This window comes from Lycorma delicatula, chromosome 2 (assembly GCF_047948215.1).
Source record: "Lycorma delicatula isolate Av1 chromosome 2, ASM4794821v1, whole genome shotgun sequence".
Classification (NCBI taxonomy): domain Eukaryota; kingdom Metazoa; phylum Arthropoda; class Insecta; order Hemiptera; family Fulgoridae; genus Lycorma; species Lycorma delicatula.
In genome coordinates, this window is record NC_134456.1 from 481616 (window position 1) to 500790 (window position 19175).

Sequence of the window (19175 nt, forward strand, 5' to 3'; positions counted from 1 at the left end):
TGTTCTTTCCTGGCTTAGTCTCCACAAAGATTTTTTAGGAGAATAAATTCTTGTAACTGGCGCTTCAATGTCCTGTATGATGTGTGTTGAACGCATTTCTAGTTTCTGGTCTTACACTGAATTTGTTTCACAAAATTTATTAACTAGCTTCTGATAACACTTTTCACTGGTGTTTCTTTTTCAAATTTTGCCCTTAATTTTCACAGACACACAACATGAGATTTTGTCTTTAAATAAGTTTCCACCGTGAATATGAGTTCTTCATAGGTAACCGTATTTTAACAAACACTAACACACAATTACACAACCTTGTTCATAAGCTAATGCTTAATACAGACGGAATACTCAGTCCTCCCACACCCATTCCAGCTCCAGTTATACCAACATCTTTCGCATAATTTTATCCATTTCGCACCAATATGTGCATTTCAACAAAAACTTTCATTTAATATAAACTATTAAGTGATGAAAGTGATGAGATCTCTTTTAAGTAGAATATTCTGTAGATTAATAAAATATTTTAACGGGGTTAATGTATCGATTGAAATTATATGAAATGCCATACAAACTTGGCAGGTAACACTCATTTTATTTCATTGAAATTAGTACCTAGTTAGTGATACCTTGACAAAAAGCATTTAACTGCGTGCATTATTTTAAGGTATTTGTTTCAATACTATGAGACTATACTCTTCAGTTCAAAATTACACCCGACCCCATGTTTGTCCTTGGTTGTTAATTTATATTTTTAACCTTATTCATGTCTTTTTGTGGTTTGCTGATAATGTTTTGAAATTTGTTTGTACCTCGGGGAATAATGAGAAGTCACTGTATGCCGGCACCATTTTTACAACATTGTTCGGTTACTTTAGCAAATTTTATTTTTCTGTTGTGGCCCCTTGGGAAGTTTTCTTATAAATCAAAATCTTTGATAACAGATTTCTTCATTTCCTTTGAGAGAAGCTGCCTTACTTGAAAAAAAAAAAAAAACTGGATAACTCATACAAATTATTGTGGGAAATTGTATCTCTTTAACTTGAAAACCATGTCTAAATCAGAACCTTACATATTGTTAACCATTATTATTTGAACATTACCTACCTCTGTTTCCTGAAGTTCTTGCTGTGAAAACCGGATAACTTGATTTCCGGTTTTAGTAAACAAGCACATTGTAATATGTCAGTTTCTGTCGACAACCGTCTCTGTAGCCTGTTCTCACTTGTGTGTGATCTTTATCCTTGTGTTCGAGTTGTTAACTGTATTTACAACAGTTGTGAAGTACGCATGTAGTGTCAAATTTTTTGGAGTTAAGTATAGTGCATCGAGTGCTAACAGAAAGGTGAGCGGTTTCTTTCGAAGATAAATTAAAAATCATCCGATCAGTGAACACACGGAAAAGTAAAAAAGGACATTTCTGCTGAGTTTAACATCCCGTCTTAGCATCTACTATTTTTAAGAATGAGGCAGCTATTCTGGAAACTAGTCGATGAAGGTAATGTGAAATCTAAGTGAAAAAGAGAAGCTGAGATTCCTGATGTTAAAAAGTTACGGTCGAGCGATTCAAACAGAGCAGAGACAAAAACATAACTTTGGGGAGTTCACTTTTGTAAGAAAAGGCAGAACATTTTGATGATTTGGGATTCAAGTTATCAAAAGATGACTGTACTTATTACAACTAACCGTTTTAGTTATATAAAGTAGGCGAGACCTGTTACTCAAATAAATTATTTACAGATAAGGTTATCCTTTGTTAAATAATTCTAAAAAATTCACCTTAAAAAGAAAAGGTTTTATGTTAAAAATAGTTGATTATTTGTGGGAACCTTCAGTTCGTCTGCATTTTTGTCTGATAGCTCTATTTCTATCTTCTGTTAGGAAAATGTATTACTAAGATTATTTACATTTGCCAGTACATGCTTTATTATTGAAGAAAAATACTAAGTATAACAACCGAACCGTACGTATCAGGTGATTAAAAAAGGTCTTCGCAGATTTAAACCGTATAAAAATTTACTGAGATAACTTCAAGTTTGTCACCAGATATTAACTTTGGTTTGATACGGTTTCCATTTGTAATGCGACATACATCCCGCCTTAAGTCGGGCATTACCTCTGCAGTCGTGTTAATTTGAAGTCTTAGCTCAACCGGATTAGCAGGCAGAGGAGGTTGTTCATAAACTCAATCTCCATTGAAACTACACAAGAAAAAATCTATTAGGGTAAAATCTGGGGAGTGAGGTGGTCATGAAATTGGATCTTCATGACCTGGGAATCAAGTATCAAGAAAATATTGCTTCTAGGTAGTAGCGAGGTGGTGCCCCGTCTTCTTGATAGTAATGGCACCATCTAACTGGGAAATTACAAAATTTTGAATGGTGTGCAGGATAAACTATACCGTTTACAGTTGCCTCCTGGAAGAATGGGCTGTTCAGTCTTTGTTTGTTTAGGGCACAAAAAACATTGATTTAGGGCCATCACGAATCTGCTGCAAAGTTTCATGAAGGTTTTCGCTACCCCGTATTTGGAAATTATGGATGTTCACCTTGCCGCTGATATGGAACATCGACTCGCATTAAAAATAACAATGTCTAAATACGTGTTGTTATTTGTAGTTCTATTCATCATTTTTACACAAAACTGCAGCCAAGCGACTTTGTGTCATCTGTAATTTGTTGTACAACAGTTAGTTTGTACGGCTTCAAGTACAATCGTTTATGTAATCGATGCCAAACGGTTGTTTGCAGAATCCCAGTCTTACATGATACACTTCATATTGATTTCTTCGGAGTATGTGCAAAGCTTTTTCTGAGTTGTTCCACAGCAGATTCAGGGATGCGTGGGCATCCTGGCGATTTTGTATGTTTATACAACACACCTGTCTCACGTCTCAAAATCCTGTTCAGAATAACCAGTCTCGATGAAGGTTTGGTGCCAAAAGTAAATCGTGCGCCTACCAGAAGGTTCCCTACCATATGCTACTAAAATTATGTTGAACTGCAGTTTCTGACTGCAAATCGTGAAACCAAAATACACAGTAAGCACGTTCTGTACTAGTAATTGTATTCACTTATAACAATGGAGATAGTGCTGGTGGCCAAATTCGATACTAATGAACTACCTTAGTCAAAACTTAATGCGTTTTGCTATGAAATGTGACCTCAGCTGAATCTGTAAGTTATCTAAATAAATTTTTATATGCTTTTAAAGTTGTGCAGCCCTTTCTGAATTACTTGGTATTATATCGATCTTTATATTTTAATATTTATGACGCAGGATAATCATTTAATTTTCTTTTTCTATTGATAGTCGATGTATGTAACTACAATATTTACTTTCTCGATTAGGATTTGGAAGGAGGCGCTGCGCTTGATTTTTATTACGAAGGATCGTTGGTCTGTTGGACCGATCATGGGTTGGAGATGATACAGTGTATCGTTTACAACGGTACACACACCGGATCCAAGGTGAGTTTCATTTCTTAAAAAAATGTTTATTATTCTATTACGTAGCCTATGTTAAATGTGTGTGTTATATTATTTGAGTTCATTTCTGTTTTTCCCTTAATGATTCACGCAATACTTACACCTAAAGTGAATGCTCGATGATGGAGACACGGTGGTTCTATTTGTTTCAATATTTTACTTAATCGCTACAAACAAGCATTTACATGCGCTCATCTTACACTTCGCACCGCACTAATATATAGGTGCATAATTTTTTATTTTCCTGTTTAGCCTCCAGGAATTACCGTTCAGGTATTACTTCGGAGAACGATATGTACGAGTGTAAATGAAGTGTAGTCTTGTACATTCTCAGTTCAACCGTACCTGAGATGTGCGGTTAATTGAAACCCGACCGCCAAAGAACACCCGTATCCACGATCTAGTATTCAAATCCGTATAAAAATAACTGATTTTACTAGGACTTGAACACTGGAACTGTCGACTTCCAAGTCGACTGATTCGGGAAGACGCTACCACTAGACCGACCCTTGGTGGGTTTATAGGTGCATACTTGGCCAGTATCGTAATCGATCGGTCTGTTTCATATTGGATCTTTTCTATGTCAAGTCAAGAATGTTTGAAACAATTCTGGTATATCGATTATATTGAACGTATGAACCGTTTGGAAACATCTTACGAATCGTTAATGAAATTAAATTTTAATCGAGTAACTTAAATCGACTATTTAAAGAATATTTCAAAATTCTTATTGAAAATCAGGTGTCGGGTAAAATACGAAATGTTATATATATGCGTTCACATGTATATTGAAATACATACATTTTTTTGAATGTTAATTATTAACGATAAAAACATGCAGTACAACGTTTTAAAAAAGATTCAACAATGATAAAAAATTTAAGTTTTTATACGGTTAAAGTATCAAATTTTAAATATGAAAATCAGGATATCCCCTCTTAAATGGAACGATATCCGTTTCAATTAAAATTAATTAATTGTTTTTTTATTTTTATAAAACTTTTAGTATATAATTTAATGTTCACGAGTGCCTTGTGTAACCGTTTTTTTTAATGGATCTTACCATCATCGAGGTACAATGTGGTTCTCTTGTTTTATAATAAAGATATTTTTTCAATCGATTGCTTGTTGTGTTGCAATTTACTAAAGATACACTGTAATGTACGAGTATTTTATCTTTTCTTTTTATTGTTGGATTTTTTTAACGTACTGTATCGGATGTATTTTTCTGTAAACGAGATTTAGTAAGATAGTTTCAGTTGTCAAACGCGGTAAGAAAAGTTCATCTTTTCTTCGTAAAATTTCTTAAGCGTTAATTTTTAAATGTTTTAACAAATATTATAATTATAATAAACATTCTGCTTTTTACATTTTTATTTTGTAAACATGGTGTTATTCGTTCGGAAATAATTTTCATTCGATTTTTATTTTAAATTTATTTTTAAAAAAATAGAGCGTCTTAGCTCAGGATTTAATTTGCGCTAATTTTTTTATCGATTTAATATATCGTTGTAGAACGGTGGTCTTTAATTACTTTTTTCAGATAAGAGTATAAGTAAAATAAAACTCTAACCTGTTTTTATAAGATCTAAAATGATCTGCAAACCTTTCTCTAAATGATCTACTAGTTTTCCCAAAATAAATTTTTGCTGCGATCATTGCACGTTATTTTATAGATACCGCACAAATTATTATGATCATTATCATCATTGTACATTTTTAAACGCTTTATTTTACGATAAGCTATTTTATAATTTTTATCGTTGTAAACCTAAACCAAGTTTTCAATAACGTTGTTAATATAGGAATACTTAATATAAATATTTTCAACCGACATTGTTTCGTTATTAGATTTTAATTTCTTTATTTTAGGTAAGTTGATTTTAGATCTGAGTATTTTATCTATTATTTTTGTAATAAAGTAATAAGGAGCGGGTTTGAAATTAATTAACGGTCGTATCGGGTTATTCTTTTTATGTATCTTTGGTAGACCGGTAAGTTTGGTGGCAAATGGCCTTAATGGATTCTTTTCGCTTCGTTAAAATTAAAAGGATTTAGTTTTACGTTCGACAAAAACACTAAAAATGTTCAGCATCGTGTTGCTAATTATTTTGTTATCTTTACACTGTCCTATTGATCCGTTGAACTGTTGATGTCTCTGTTGTTATTGTTGTCACAATGATAATTACATAAAGAATTGTGAACGGTATAGCTTGGAACATATTATTTTATAAACACGCGCGTGCGCGCACATACACACACAAAATTATAAAAACCGTTTACCACCAAGGGTACAGAATTTGACAATTCTTCTTACCTTATGCTTATTATTTTTTTTTCTAATGGTGCTTTCAAGCTTTTCCTTCATCAGCTAAACTTTATCTTCTAAATAATACATTAAATTCAAATCATTAAAATTATAGCGTATAATATGTAGTCATAAATATTAAAAAATATAAAATAACATTTTTTATTTTTTTTTATTTTTTTTATTATGCGGCTACACATACTTTATTACATACAGTAATATACTGAAATTATTTAAATTATATAAATGTGTTGCTATCTACAGGTGGTTTTGATAAGAAGATCATTTTCAAATTCTTTCTACATTAATCAAATGAAAATTTAGTCTATACTAGTATATATAATATTTTTCCAAAATATTTAATTTTTTATTTTTATTATCACACCGTAGAGGGTATACTGAAATGAAACGACTAACACTAGATAAGGAATATTGGAGAGCTGCATTAAACCATTCAAATGACTGAAGACAAAAAAAGAAATTATCACACCCTTTTACAATTTTTACTATACAGAGTTATCGTAAAAGAATGGTGCGGTTTTGAACACGGTTTAAATTAAAACAGAATTACTTACAGTTTATGTTTTTTTATTTTTCAAATTTGTCGTCTCAAACATTTTTTTACGTAATTAATAAATTTCAATATGTGCGTCCTTAGTCTCTTGACAAATGTCCAAACGATACTCGACTTCTCTCCAAACGTTGGTTAACATTTCTTCGTTAACGGTTGTCATCGCTTCATTAATCCTGTTTTTTAAGCGGTTTAGGTCGCGAATTTTTTGTGTATAAACAACGCTTTTGATGTACCCCTACAAGAAAAAGTCGCAAGGTGTCAGGTCTGGACTACTTGGAGGCGAAAATACGGGTCCTTGCCGGCCTATCCATCGATCTCCAAATTTTTCGTTCAAAGCGTCCGTGACCGATGCATCGAAGTGCGGGAGAGCACCGTCTTGTTGGAAATGAAGTCGATGAATGTTTTCGAGTTCATCCGGCTGAGGAAAGCAATAATCGGTTAACATGTCAAGATACACGACTCCATTAATTGTTTTTTCAGCAAAGAAGAAAGGCCTTATTACACGATTTTTCATCGCACCACACCAAAAAACATTAACTTTAGGCGAATCGCGTTGTTTCTCGATAATTGCGTGTGGGTTTTCAGAGCCCCATATTGGTGAATTGTATCTGTTAACATATCCATTCGCATGGAATGTAACTTCGTTTGTAAAAATTATGTCGTCTAAAAACGTAGAATTACTAAAGATGGACGAAGCAGGAGCGATATAAAATGCCGAATAGCACAACCTAAACGAGCCTTCAGTAAGAAATATAATTTATTTACATCAAAAATTAATTTAAATGTCAGGAAAAGATTTTTGAAAGTGTATGTTTGGAGTGTCGGTTTATATGCAAGTGAAACTTGGACGATCGAAGTATCTGAGAAGAAAAGATTAGAAGCTTTTGAAATGCGGTGCTATAGGAGAATGTTAAAAATCAGACGGGTGGATAAAGTGACAAATGAAGAGGTATTGCGGCAAATAGATGAAGAAAGAAGCGTTTGGAAAAATATAGTTAAAAGAAGAGACAGACTTATAGGCCGCATACTGAGGCATCCTGGAATAGTCGCTTTAATATTGGAAGGACAGGTTGAAGGAAAAAATTGTGTAGGCAGGCCACGTTTGGAATATGTAAAACAAATTGTTAGGGATGTAGGATGTAGAGGGTATACTGAAATGAAACGACTAGCACTAGATTAGGAATCTTGGAGAGCTGCATCAAACCAGTCAAATGACTTAAGACAAAAAAAAACAAAAAACGTGTGTAATGTATTGTTCTACTTAACATGTTTGAAAATGTATTAATTTTGTGTGCCCAAGAATGATTCTGGAATGAAAAGTTCTGTTAATAGTTACTTTGTTAGTTTTGTCCTGTATACAGTGGTGTCCTGTATACAGATGTTATAATTTGATTACTTTTACTAATTTCTACGTCAATATCTAAAAAAATTAATTTTCTGTATTTGTCAGTTTTGAAGGTAAATTTTAAATTATTATGTTAGGAATTAAGTTTTTTTAAAATTACTGAGTGTTTATTATTTATAATAGATTCATAGACTAGCAAAATATCATCAACGTAACGAACTCGTAATTGAATTATGAAAGTGTGTAATCCCATATAATATTCTATTCTCAAATTCCTGTAAATAGATTTCTGTCAGCTGATAATAGAAATCCCACGAGTAAAGTATTATCTTGTGTGTAAATTTCGTTGTTAAACTCAAAATAATTTTGTTGACATATTTCTGATGGTAGTTGTAATATTATCTATAAACTTCGGGTCTTCATTATTAATTTTCAATTTATTTCTTATTACACATCAATTTTATCTTTAAAGACGCTAAGGTACATTTTAGTTGTGTCAAAACTTATCATTTTCGTTTACCGTTAAACTATTTCATTTAACTAAATTGTACCAATTTTTTATAATATACTTATTAGGTAAATTGATTTTAGTTCTGAGTATTTTATCTATTATTTTAGTAATAAAACAAGGAGCGGATTTGAATTAATTAATGGTCATATCGAGTTAACTTTTTTATATGTCTTTGGAAGACCAGTAATTTGGGGGGCAAATTGTTAAATGGATACAATCTCATGTTATTATTATAATTAAAAATTGATTTATAATTTATTATTCTTTTTGTAATTTTTAGAAATTTACTAGTTGGGTCTTTTACTTTTGTAAAATTATTTTCAGTTATATATTTTTCAATTTAATTATTATATTCATCAAATTTCATAACAAACAGCATGTTTGTTTTGTGTGATTTAATAAAAAAAAAAAAATTAATTTTTTAATATTTAGGCTACACATTTTTATGTTATAATTTTAATGGTTTGAACGTGTGATGTGAAAGAAAAAGATGATGAGCGAAAACCTCAAAAACGCTAAGAGAAAAAAATAATAAGCATAAGGTAAGAAGCAATGTTGAATTCTGTACTCTTGGTGGTAAATGGATTTTATACTTTAGTCTTTGAGGTATTATTATAGAGGGGAATGTGGGCAAGTACAATAGCAAAATAATTGTTTTTTCTAAGTTAATAATAATAATAATATATATACTCGTATATATATTTTTATCAATATTGCTTAATTTGACCTTTATTATGGAAGCTTTAATTAAAAGTAGAATGAGTAAAAATTTCATGATATGAGGAGAGTTTAATTTTTTTAATGCGACTTGAAGTGTTATTATGATTGTGATTTTGCTATCGTGTACCTGTTATCAGAGTTTTTTTTGATAAGGAATTTATTAATTTTATTAATATGTTTTTATAACTTAACCTTTACTATATTAAAATTTAAACATCAGCTTCTAATCATAATATTTTTTGAATTATTATTTTTATTATAGTAATAGCAATAGTAACATGTGACAAGTGACGTAGAATATTATCACGTAGGTTGCCTTCCAATGTTGGAGATTGACTGTTCAAGGCCGGTTACATTTTATTACAATTGGTTCTTTGATGCTGTTTACAGCTATCTTAGTGTTTTTGGGTTCTTATTGACATATTCTTTCCCTGTGATCCAATTATATAACCAGCTACAGGAACAGTCGCAAAATTAATGATGGATGCAGCTGCCTATAGATAGGCTCTTCATTAGCTCATAAATGAGTTATAAAAAATTCCTAGAGTATTATATCAACCGTTTAGTCGACAATGGCTGACATTGTGAAGTAATGTCCTGTTTAAACTCTGTCTTTTCGTTTTGTTGTTTTCTCTGATTGTAGGTGATGCACTTACAGATAAATAGTAAACAGTTTAAATTTTCTATAAAACTACTTTAATTATCATTCTGTACTTGTAAACGGATGTGCTATTTTTATGGAAAATGACTAATTTGAGATCTACCTTTTATGCAAAGAATTAAATTTTATAGATTAGTACTTCAAATGGTAATTCTCTATAATGATTTGTCACATTTTATGGAAAATGAGGTTCTATGAAATCAGTAATGGTGCATATATATCATTTTGTTGGGATGATAAATTTAAAGACTTAAATCAGTTAAAAGTTTATTGAATTAGTTATTTGGTTTTAACTTTCTTAGGCTAGAAGCAATTCAGGAATATTTTTAGGTTATTAAGCTTTTGGTGTTGATGGATTGAAAACACATGTTCTCTTCTGTATTCCTGATCCACTGGTTTCTGTGGATCCTTACCGTGCAGTAGGGCTCTGTTCACTGTTTGTACCAGCCAACTGGGTAGACAGCTTCAGCCGCTGCGTTATGATTTAGAGTGGGGTAGCACTGCCGTTCCTACTGTGAAGAAATCACAGTAGGGAATGTTCGTGTAATGAGCCTTACGATAGTCTCATTTTCATTTATTATTATTTCAGTTTCTTTGTAGAGCTCGATGGAAAATTTAACCTCAAGTTATAGAACAAGAAAATGTTAACAGTATGATGCAGATTTGATTTTCGATTTGAATTTTTTCATAACTTAAAATTCAAGTTATTACTAAAGCTGGCTACGGTTGGGTTAGGGATTGACATCTGGCGAAGAAAGGTTTTAAACTGATAATTGGCTTTATATAGTTTTCAAACATTTTTTTTGTTGAAATTACACCGTGTGACTCTGATGATGTGAGATACTTTTTTTTGGAGAACTGTCATAAGATATGATAATAATTCATCTTTGCTGCGTCACCTACATTCTTTATCGTTTGCTAGTAATTTAATTCTTCCCATATCAGTCAACATTTCAATTCGTCCTCTTGTTTCCTTTTTAATGATTCTTCTTTGCTTACTGCTACTCCATAATATATAACAATTTCTATAATACATAAGATATTTTCTTTTTTATTGTTATGTTAAAGAGATCTTTTTTTCTTGTTATCTTTAAGATTACTTCATTCTTTTCTCTATTTAATTTCCTCAGTTTTTTCTACATTTAAAGAGTTTGCAATCGTTTCCTTGTTTTTTCCTTGAAGGTCACTTCTATATAAAAAACTATTTACTAAACATTATACAAATGTTTTTCTCCGGCCCTTGGTCCAACTGAGATACACAGTTTTATAAAACTTCTTATTTTCTGTGCAAATTATAGAGATAGCAGTAACTGAATCATCTGGTATGAAAGTTATAAAAATTGGCTGTTAGAAATTGCTGTTGTTACAGTGCCGTACGTAAGATATCTCAGAAGGATATTTGTCAAATTTCCTATCCCACAATGACATTTCTCTCCTTGGAAATTATAAAATGTGATATTTTCTTTCTACTGCTGGTACAGCCAAGCAAACTTCAAACCTTACTTTCCTCCGCATGCATGCACATACTTATATATATATATATATATATATATATTTTTTTTTTTAATTATAATAATTCATAACATATTTACCACTGTGTTAATATAATTTAATAGTAAATGAAATATAAACTATAAAAAACAGTAAATAGATAAGTTAATTTACTTTATAAATTCCAATAATCAATTTTCACAGATCCCCATGTTCAGTTGGTATTACATTCTATAATTACATTAATTTCTTTTTTAAAAATCTTGAAATTTATCATGGACGTTTATGCAATTCTGCTGTCCAGTACTGGAATGATTTAATACTTGAAATGTCATATTTTTCTGTGCTCTGTTGTCATTATTGCAATTGTAAATTTAATTTTTAATTAATTCTTTATCTTTGAATGTAATCTGGTGGTTCATCATTTTATAATTTTGTTTATAAATATAATATTTCTCGAATGTATTCATTTTTTTTGTTACTATCTTCCAAAAAACTAAATTATTTTTGAAATCAGTAATATGTTTACATTCTTACAAATGGTCAGCTACATTAGAAATATCTTTTTGTTTCATATGCTGTGTAATGTTCTGTAAATCTTTTTTAAATGATCTATTGGTTTTTCCAATGTATTCATAAGTATTATTACATTTGTTGTATTTAGTTTTGTGTATTCATCTTTATTCTTAACTATTATTTTTGTTATTGCTGTTTGTTAAATATTTTATAATGTGATAATTTGGTTTTTTTTTATGATTCTTATATTTATCGTGTACATTAGTAAATTTTATTTATGTAATTGTATTTTAGTTATAAAATATTATTAATCTTTGTGTTATTTTCCTGTTATATTTAGTATTTTTTATTAAAAATTTTTTCTATAATTTTATCATCAAAACCATATTTGCTCTTTTTAAAATACGCAATGGTTTTGATGATAAAAATATGTATAAAAATTGTAAAAAACAAAATAAAAAAATACCATGAGAGTTATATTAGAATGCAACAGGAAAATAACACAAATAAAACGATAGAAAAAAATTATTAATGTATACGATAAAAATAAATATAAGCGAGCATATAAACCAAGTAATCATCTACTCTATCAAGCAAAGTGGGGAGCATAATAAAGGTTGCAATTAGCAGCCCTCCTAACAGTGGTTGGTGCCTACTCAAAGATTTACTTACTTAAATCAAAGCAAACTAAGCATTACTTACTTATGAAAGGTAATGTCACTTCATTAAATACAGTAATGGTAAGAGTGAAAATCTACAACTTACAAAGTAGATTTTATTTAAAGGAAAATAAAGTACATATTTGGAAATAAATTAAGAAGAGTTGGGTCAGAACCATTAAAATATTATTTATTAATAAACATAAAGAACAAGAGAGGGCAAAAATTGAGCTGATTCTGTTTGACTGGAAGCCAAATATTTCATCTGCAGGGTCTCCAAACAGCCTGTTACAGAAAGAAACAGAATATATATATAATATTTTATATATTTATATTATTATTTATTTTTTTATTTCTTATTATATTTACGCTTATTTTAATTCTATGTTTACGGCTGTGATATTAATTTTTAATTTATTTTAAGAAAAGTTTTACGTTTAATATTAATTGTTAATTTTATTGTTCAATTTTTTAGTTTGTAGTTTATTTATTTATTTTTTTTTTTAATGAAACTTTATTCTGGGCGATGATAATGCAAAAGCATTTTTCGCACTTCACAAAAAAAAATTCATCAACATACTGACCACTATGCCAAATAACCTCTAAGTAATCACCAAACGCAGTAACAGAATCTAAAAAACTAATATCAAAAGTTGACTTTCACGGGATACTGCATCATCAGTCGGTACAAAATTCCATCAAAAACAAAAAAATAAATATTTTTTAACTGGAATTTTTTATCATTTCAGATTAAAAATTTTTAGTTTTTATTTATTTATTTTTTGTTTTTGATCGATGTAGTTTTGTACCGACTGATGATGCAGGATCCCGTGAAAGTTGACTTTTGGTATTAGATTTTTAGGTTCCATTACTGCATTTGGTGGTTATTTTGTTCTTACGTGAGGTGATATATATATATGTTTTTATATATGATATTTTCATGGTTCTAACCTATTTTTCTTAATTTATTTCTAAATATGTACTTTATTTTCCTTTAAATAGAATCTACTTTGTAAGTTGTATATTTTCACTGTTACCGCTATCGTGTTTGGTCATATGACATTAACTTTAAGGAAACTACTTGTTTCAGTAAGCGTTTGAGTAAGCAAATCTTTCAGTTGGGTTTTTCAAGTGATTTATTCTTGAAATTTGGGTTTTTTTTTGAGTATACCAACTCCAACCGCTACAAGGAGGACTGCTAATAACAACCTTTATTATGATCTCCCGATATACTTGTTAGAGTATTTTGTAATAATTAATATTTATAATAGAGAAATTAATGAATGTTTGCAGAGGATGCTGAAACATTGTTGTGTTTACTAAATTCTGAAACATTGTTGTGTTTACTTGATTCTTGATGTGATGGTCATATACTATTTTAGGTTGTGTTTCGTAGCTTTATTTGTTTACATAACTGTAGTTTTGAAATAGAGACCTGTCACCTATGCTGAAACTTTGTGCTGTGACCTATCCATTGCATATGTACCTGGTTGTATGAATATTATCTCCAGATTCTTGCTCCCAGAGATTCACTGAAAAAGTTTTTCTTCATAGTTGCAGTGCACATTTCTATAATTCACTTCCACATCATATATTTCACCAGAGTTAGTTTTGTCAAGGTTGATTACCTTTTGACAAATTAAAATTGAGACTTGTTTAATTTACTTATTTCTTTCAACCCTTTCAGTTTACTTTGTTGTCTGACCAACTTTCTTTATTTACTCTCTTTTCTTAATTTTGTTTGCTGTTTTTTGCATTTGTGCTTTTTTGATTGTAATTATAATTTTTTTTTTATGTTTGTAGATATTTGTATTATTTAATTGCGATAACGTACATGTTATAAATAAATATCTAAACTTAATTAGTTATACAGGTGTACAAAAAAATGTTGGGCGTTTTAAAGCTGATTAATATCTCATAACTGTGACTTACGGTTATGAATCACAAATAAAAGAGTAACTCTTACATTTTTTCCCTACAATTTTTCATCATGCTGCTTACATCCAGGTGATAGGAAAGTAGTCCCGTACTTTAACTTGCATGTAATAGAAGGGAAAGCTACTTTAATCATGTACCTCTAATCTGGTAGATCAGTAGGTAGCAGAGGCATACGCACAAGATTCTATATAAAACCCCAAAGAAAAAATCACATGGGGTCAGGTCGGATGACCTTGGAGGCCACCGCAAATAATTTCTGTCATCTGGTTCATACTAGCCATCCACTGCTGGAGAAAAATGTCATTCAACCATTGCTGTACAAAGTTATGCCAGCGGGGAGGAACACCATCTTGTTGCTGAATAAAATTCTTTGTTCTATCTTGCGGTTAAGAAAAGAGCTATGTATCCGGCATATCCAAATAAGCAACTTCTATTACTCTTCCTTCATTGTAAAAGAGTGGCCCATAAGCTGTTGGGATAAAATGATTAATTTTGGGAAGTCTCTTTCACATTGTAAGTATTCGTGGGGAGTTTCTGACACCCAGATATGGATGCGTGTGTTAATTTTTCCATTAAGATCAAATTTTGATTCGTTATTAAACTTATTACGATTAAAAAAGCCATCGTCTTCATGCTGCAACATCTCGGTTATGAAGGTGGCACTTTTCCTAATACATTTTTTTGGACTACACAGGAAAGACTTCCGGACATATTAAATATTTTCTTCAGACACCTCTCGGTTGCCCCGTATTCTTCCCTTTACATATCTGATCGTTTGAATCATTTATACCGTTGATGAATGTTATTGTCTCTTGAAGGATCATAAATAAACTTTCTACACGACGCATGTTGTTTGTAAGTACAGATTCACATTTAGCAAAATATAAAACACTGAAGCCTTCCTTTTTAGAAGTCACCATTTTCGCTAGTGACAAGTGGAAAGGTAGAGGATCAATTTACGGTCATGGGTAAACTAAAACCGTCCAATTTTCTCTTTGATTCCAACCTTAAATGAAGTCTGTACACCTCATTCAGGAAATATAACAAATTAAAATTCGGATGTTCTTTTTCTACATCTGGTATTACATTAGTTAGAACAAATGTTTTAAACAAATTTGACTGTTAAACTTTTACTGCTTAAGCTCTTTACCGTGTTATTTGCTGTAGAATCTATGTTATTTGTCGAATGGATTTAGATATACGATAGTATTAATGTATTAGTTGGGCTAAGACGTGTAATTAAAGTTATTATTTCAGATAAAAACTGCTACACTGTAACTGAAATTAGCATGTTATGATCGGTATAAAAAGAAAAAGTTAAAATAATTAGAGTAGTACTTTTTAAGCAAGTTTTTATTTTTGTAAATTTTTAAGTGTTCTTATCAAAGTTTTATCATATTATTTTTTAACAGTATGTTGTAAGTTTGCTTTTGTAATATTATTAAATATAATGTATGTATTTATTAAATAGTGACTCCATATAATAAGTAGAAATTATCACTACTTTGATTATAAATAACTCCTGTTTACACCTTGATCTGTAGCTTATAGTATTTTGTTTGTTTCTAGCATAAACAGACACAAAATTAATTCCATCGGTAGTATGTTTGTTTATGCAGATTTTTTTTCAGATTGATTTGTTTACATTAAATAGAGTTTTTTAAAATTATTTTTATTTGTTTGCTAAACATACTTATAGTTTAGCGTGTATGACTTGTGTTTGGATAATCTTTTTTTTTGTCTGGTACGTGTTAACATGTTAATGAATTAAATTTGTTTACAATTTGATCTGTTTCTCTTTTACTGTCTCCCTCTCTTTCACCATGCACATGTGTGTGTCTGGGGTTGTGTGCATGTGATAAAAAGGGAGAGAAAGAGAGAGAGAGAGAGAGAGAATGAATATAAATGTTTGCTTTTTGGCATAAAATCAATTTTTTAGCTTGAAATGTCTTTCCAATCTCTATTGGTATTCTTATTTTATTATTTGACTAAAAACATATCCAAGAGTCTCTCTCTCTCCCTCTGCGTGTGTGTGTGTATACGCGCGCGCGGGCGCGTGCGTGTGCGTACATGAGATGTGTAAATGAAATAATGAGACTGGTTCAGAAAAACTTATTGTTTACAATCCAATTATACATGAACTCTATTAACTTTGAAATAGTTCCCTTGGGAAGCCACACGACGCTTCAAACAGTTTTCTCACTCTTCATAGCAGTGTTGGAACTCAGAAACCGGAATATCCTTCAGATGGTCAGTTACATTTTTTTAATGTTTTGTACTTTTCCAAAATGGTGTCCTTTGAGGTGTTTTTTAAAAACATCTCAAAAAAAAGTCGCAGGGACTCAAGTCAGGTGAATACAGGTTGAGGAACTACAGGAATGTTTTTCTTTGCCGATAACTCAATAATTTAGAGTACAGTGTGACAAGGTGGATTGTCATGATGCAGCATCCAGTTGTCTTTGATGACCGGTCTCACACGGGCAACTCTTTTCCGCAGTCTTTCAAGAATTTCTCTGTAAACATAGTGATTTACAGTCTGTCCTGTAGGCAAAAACTCCTTATGGACAATGCCATTATTATCGAAGAAAGAAATTTACATGGTTTTGATTTTTTTATTTGCTCATTTTTGCTTTTTCGGGATGCGGTGAGTTTGAAGTGTGCCACTCCTTGTTCTGTCATTTTGTTTCTGTGTCATAGTCGAATATCAGTTTCAATTCACCCTAGAAGATTGCAATACACTTCCACCCTGTTGTTTTTCTGTTCAATAGTGAGGTTTTTTGGGATCAATTTTGCACAAACATTGTACACGTCCAATTTGTTTGTCAAAATTTGATGAATTGTTGTATAGTTCAAATTCATTTGTTCTGCAATCATTCTGACAGTTAATCGCCGTTGATCGTACCATATTAAGTCTCCGATTCGCTCAACATTGTAATCACTTTTTGACGTTAACAGTCTTCCAGAGTGTGGATCGTCTGCAACTGGTTCCTGCTCATATGAAAATGCTTTAAACTACCTAAAAACTTGGGCCTGTGACAGAGCATCATCTCCTTACACCCTTTTCAATTTTGAAAATGTTTCAGTAGCATTCTCACCGAGTTTAACACAAAACTTGATTGTACAACGTTGCTCATAATTAGTATCACTCATTTTTGTAACAACAAAAACTCATTTCATGAAAAGTTTGTTTACGTCTCATGTGGCAACAATAGACTGAAAATATTAATACCTAATATAAATTAGCTGTTCATATAATCATATATTTACTAGTAACCCTACAGTGTTGCCACTTTGGCTACCGTAAAAAACTACTGTCACACTAACTAGACTTCGCGCGCGCATGCGTACATACACATACGAGGTGCGACAATAAAGCAATGAGACTGATGTGAAAAAAATATTGGTTACCGTTTTAGTCATGTTTAGTGTTGTCTCCTTCAAAGTAGTTTCCCTCTGATTGCACACACTTATTCCAGCGCTTCTGCCATTGACGGTAACATTTCTGGAACTCATCTTCTGTAATATCCTCCAAGACCCTCGTCACAGCTTTTTGGACATCTTGTGCTGTTTGAAAATGGTGTCCCTTGACCGCCATTTTGACTCTTGGAAATAGAAAAAAGTCGCACGGAGCGATATCTGGTGAATAAGATGGCTGTGGTAGTACTGAAATTTGTTTTGAGGTTAAAAATTGCTGTACTGACAGAGCAGTATGGGATGGCGCATTATCGTGATGCAGAATCCAATTATCAGCGATGTTGGCACGGACACGAAGAACTCGTTTACGAAGTCTTTCTAAAATTTCTTTGTAGAAATATCGGTTAACTGTTTGTCCAGGAGGTACCCGCTCTTTATGAACAATTCCCTTGGAATCGAAGAAGCACACAAGCGTGCATTTCACTTTTGACTTTGACATGTGAGCTTTTTTTGGTCTGGATGATCCCTTTGAGCACCGTTGCGAACTTTGGCGTTTTGTCTCTGGATCGTATTGAAAAAACTAACCTTCATCGCCAGTGATAACACCGCTCAACAAATCTCGATTGATTTCCGTTTGCTCTAACAGATCGGCTGCCACATTTTTCCGTGTTCTCGCTGTTGTGTGAGATTTTTTGGAACCGTTTCTCGATCGATGTTGAGTTTTTCTGCGATCATTTTCACGGATAATCTTCGATCAGATCGTACGATTTCACGCACCCTGGTCAAGTTGACATCTGTCCGTGAGGTTGATGGTCGTCCACTGCGGTCTTCATCTTCAACATTGGTTCTGCCTTCACTAAAAATTTTATGCCGCCGAAAAACTTGAGCTCTTGACATAACCTCCTCTCCAAAAGCCTTCTGAAGCTTACCGTAAGTTTTCGTCGCGTTTTCACTCGATTTAACGCAAAAAGAAATGGCATACCGTCGCGCAATATTTTGCGGTTTCATTTCTGTGACGAGAGACACAAACACGTGTTCACTTATTACAGCACAACTCACGACCGAGCAGTCGCATCAATGTGCCGCTTGGACTAGAAGTAGCTTATAGACCAAGGTCAAAGATGGTGTGCCTACGCATGCTGCAGGGTTGCCACATCTTGCAAAGAAAAATCAGTCTCATTACTTTATTGTCGCACCTCGTATACATGTTTTAAAAATATGTATTAATGAGGAGTAATTTGCTTTTTAAATATTTCAAATTAATGTATTCTGAGAAAAGAGTATAGTTAGTTATTTATGTATTACATTCTTATCTGGCTTAATAGTAAGGAAATCATTTGTTTAATTATCTTTATACATACTTGTGTTACTTCTTGGTCTCTAACTGAAAAGCCATTTTCATATGAATAGTATGAGAGATTTTCCTAGATTTTTCTTGTAACACATCCATTACTAACTACTTGCATAAAAAGTGAATCATTAGCATACATGAAACAAAAATGTTTACTTTTAAATTAACTTATTGCTCAGTAGTAATGGTAATATAAAGTTTTTAT

General features: G+C 31.6%; 1 protein-coding gene across 1 annotated transcript in view; it reads left to right on the forward strand.

The window, feature by feature from the left end:
• arr (low-density lipoprotein receptor-related protein 6) overlaps positions 1 to 19175 on the forward strand; it is a 174783-nt gene that overhangs the window by 94211 nt on the left and 61397 nt on the right. Inside the window, exon 3 of the mRNA XM_075357774.1 lies at positions 3345 to 3464. Within this exon, the coding sequence (XP_075213889.1) occupies positions 3345 to 3464 (120 nt within the window). The remainder of the gene's footprint in view (positions 1 to 3344; positions 3465 to 19175) is intronic.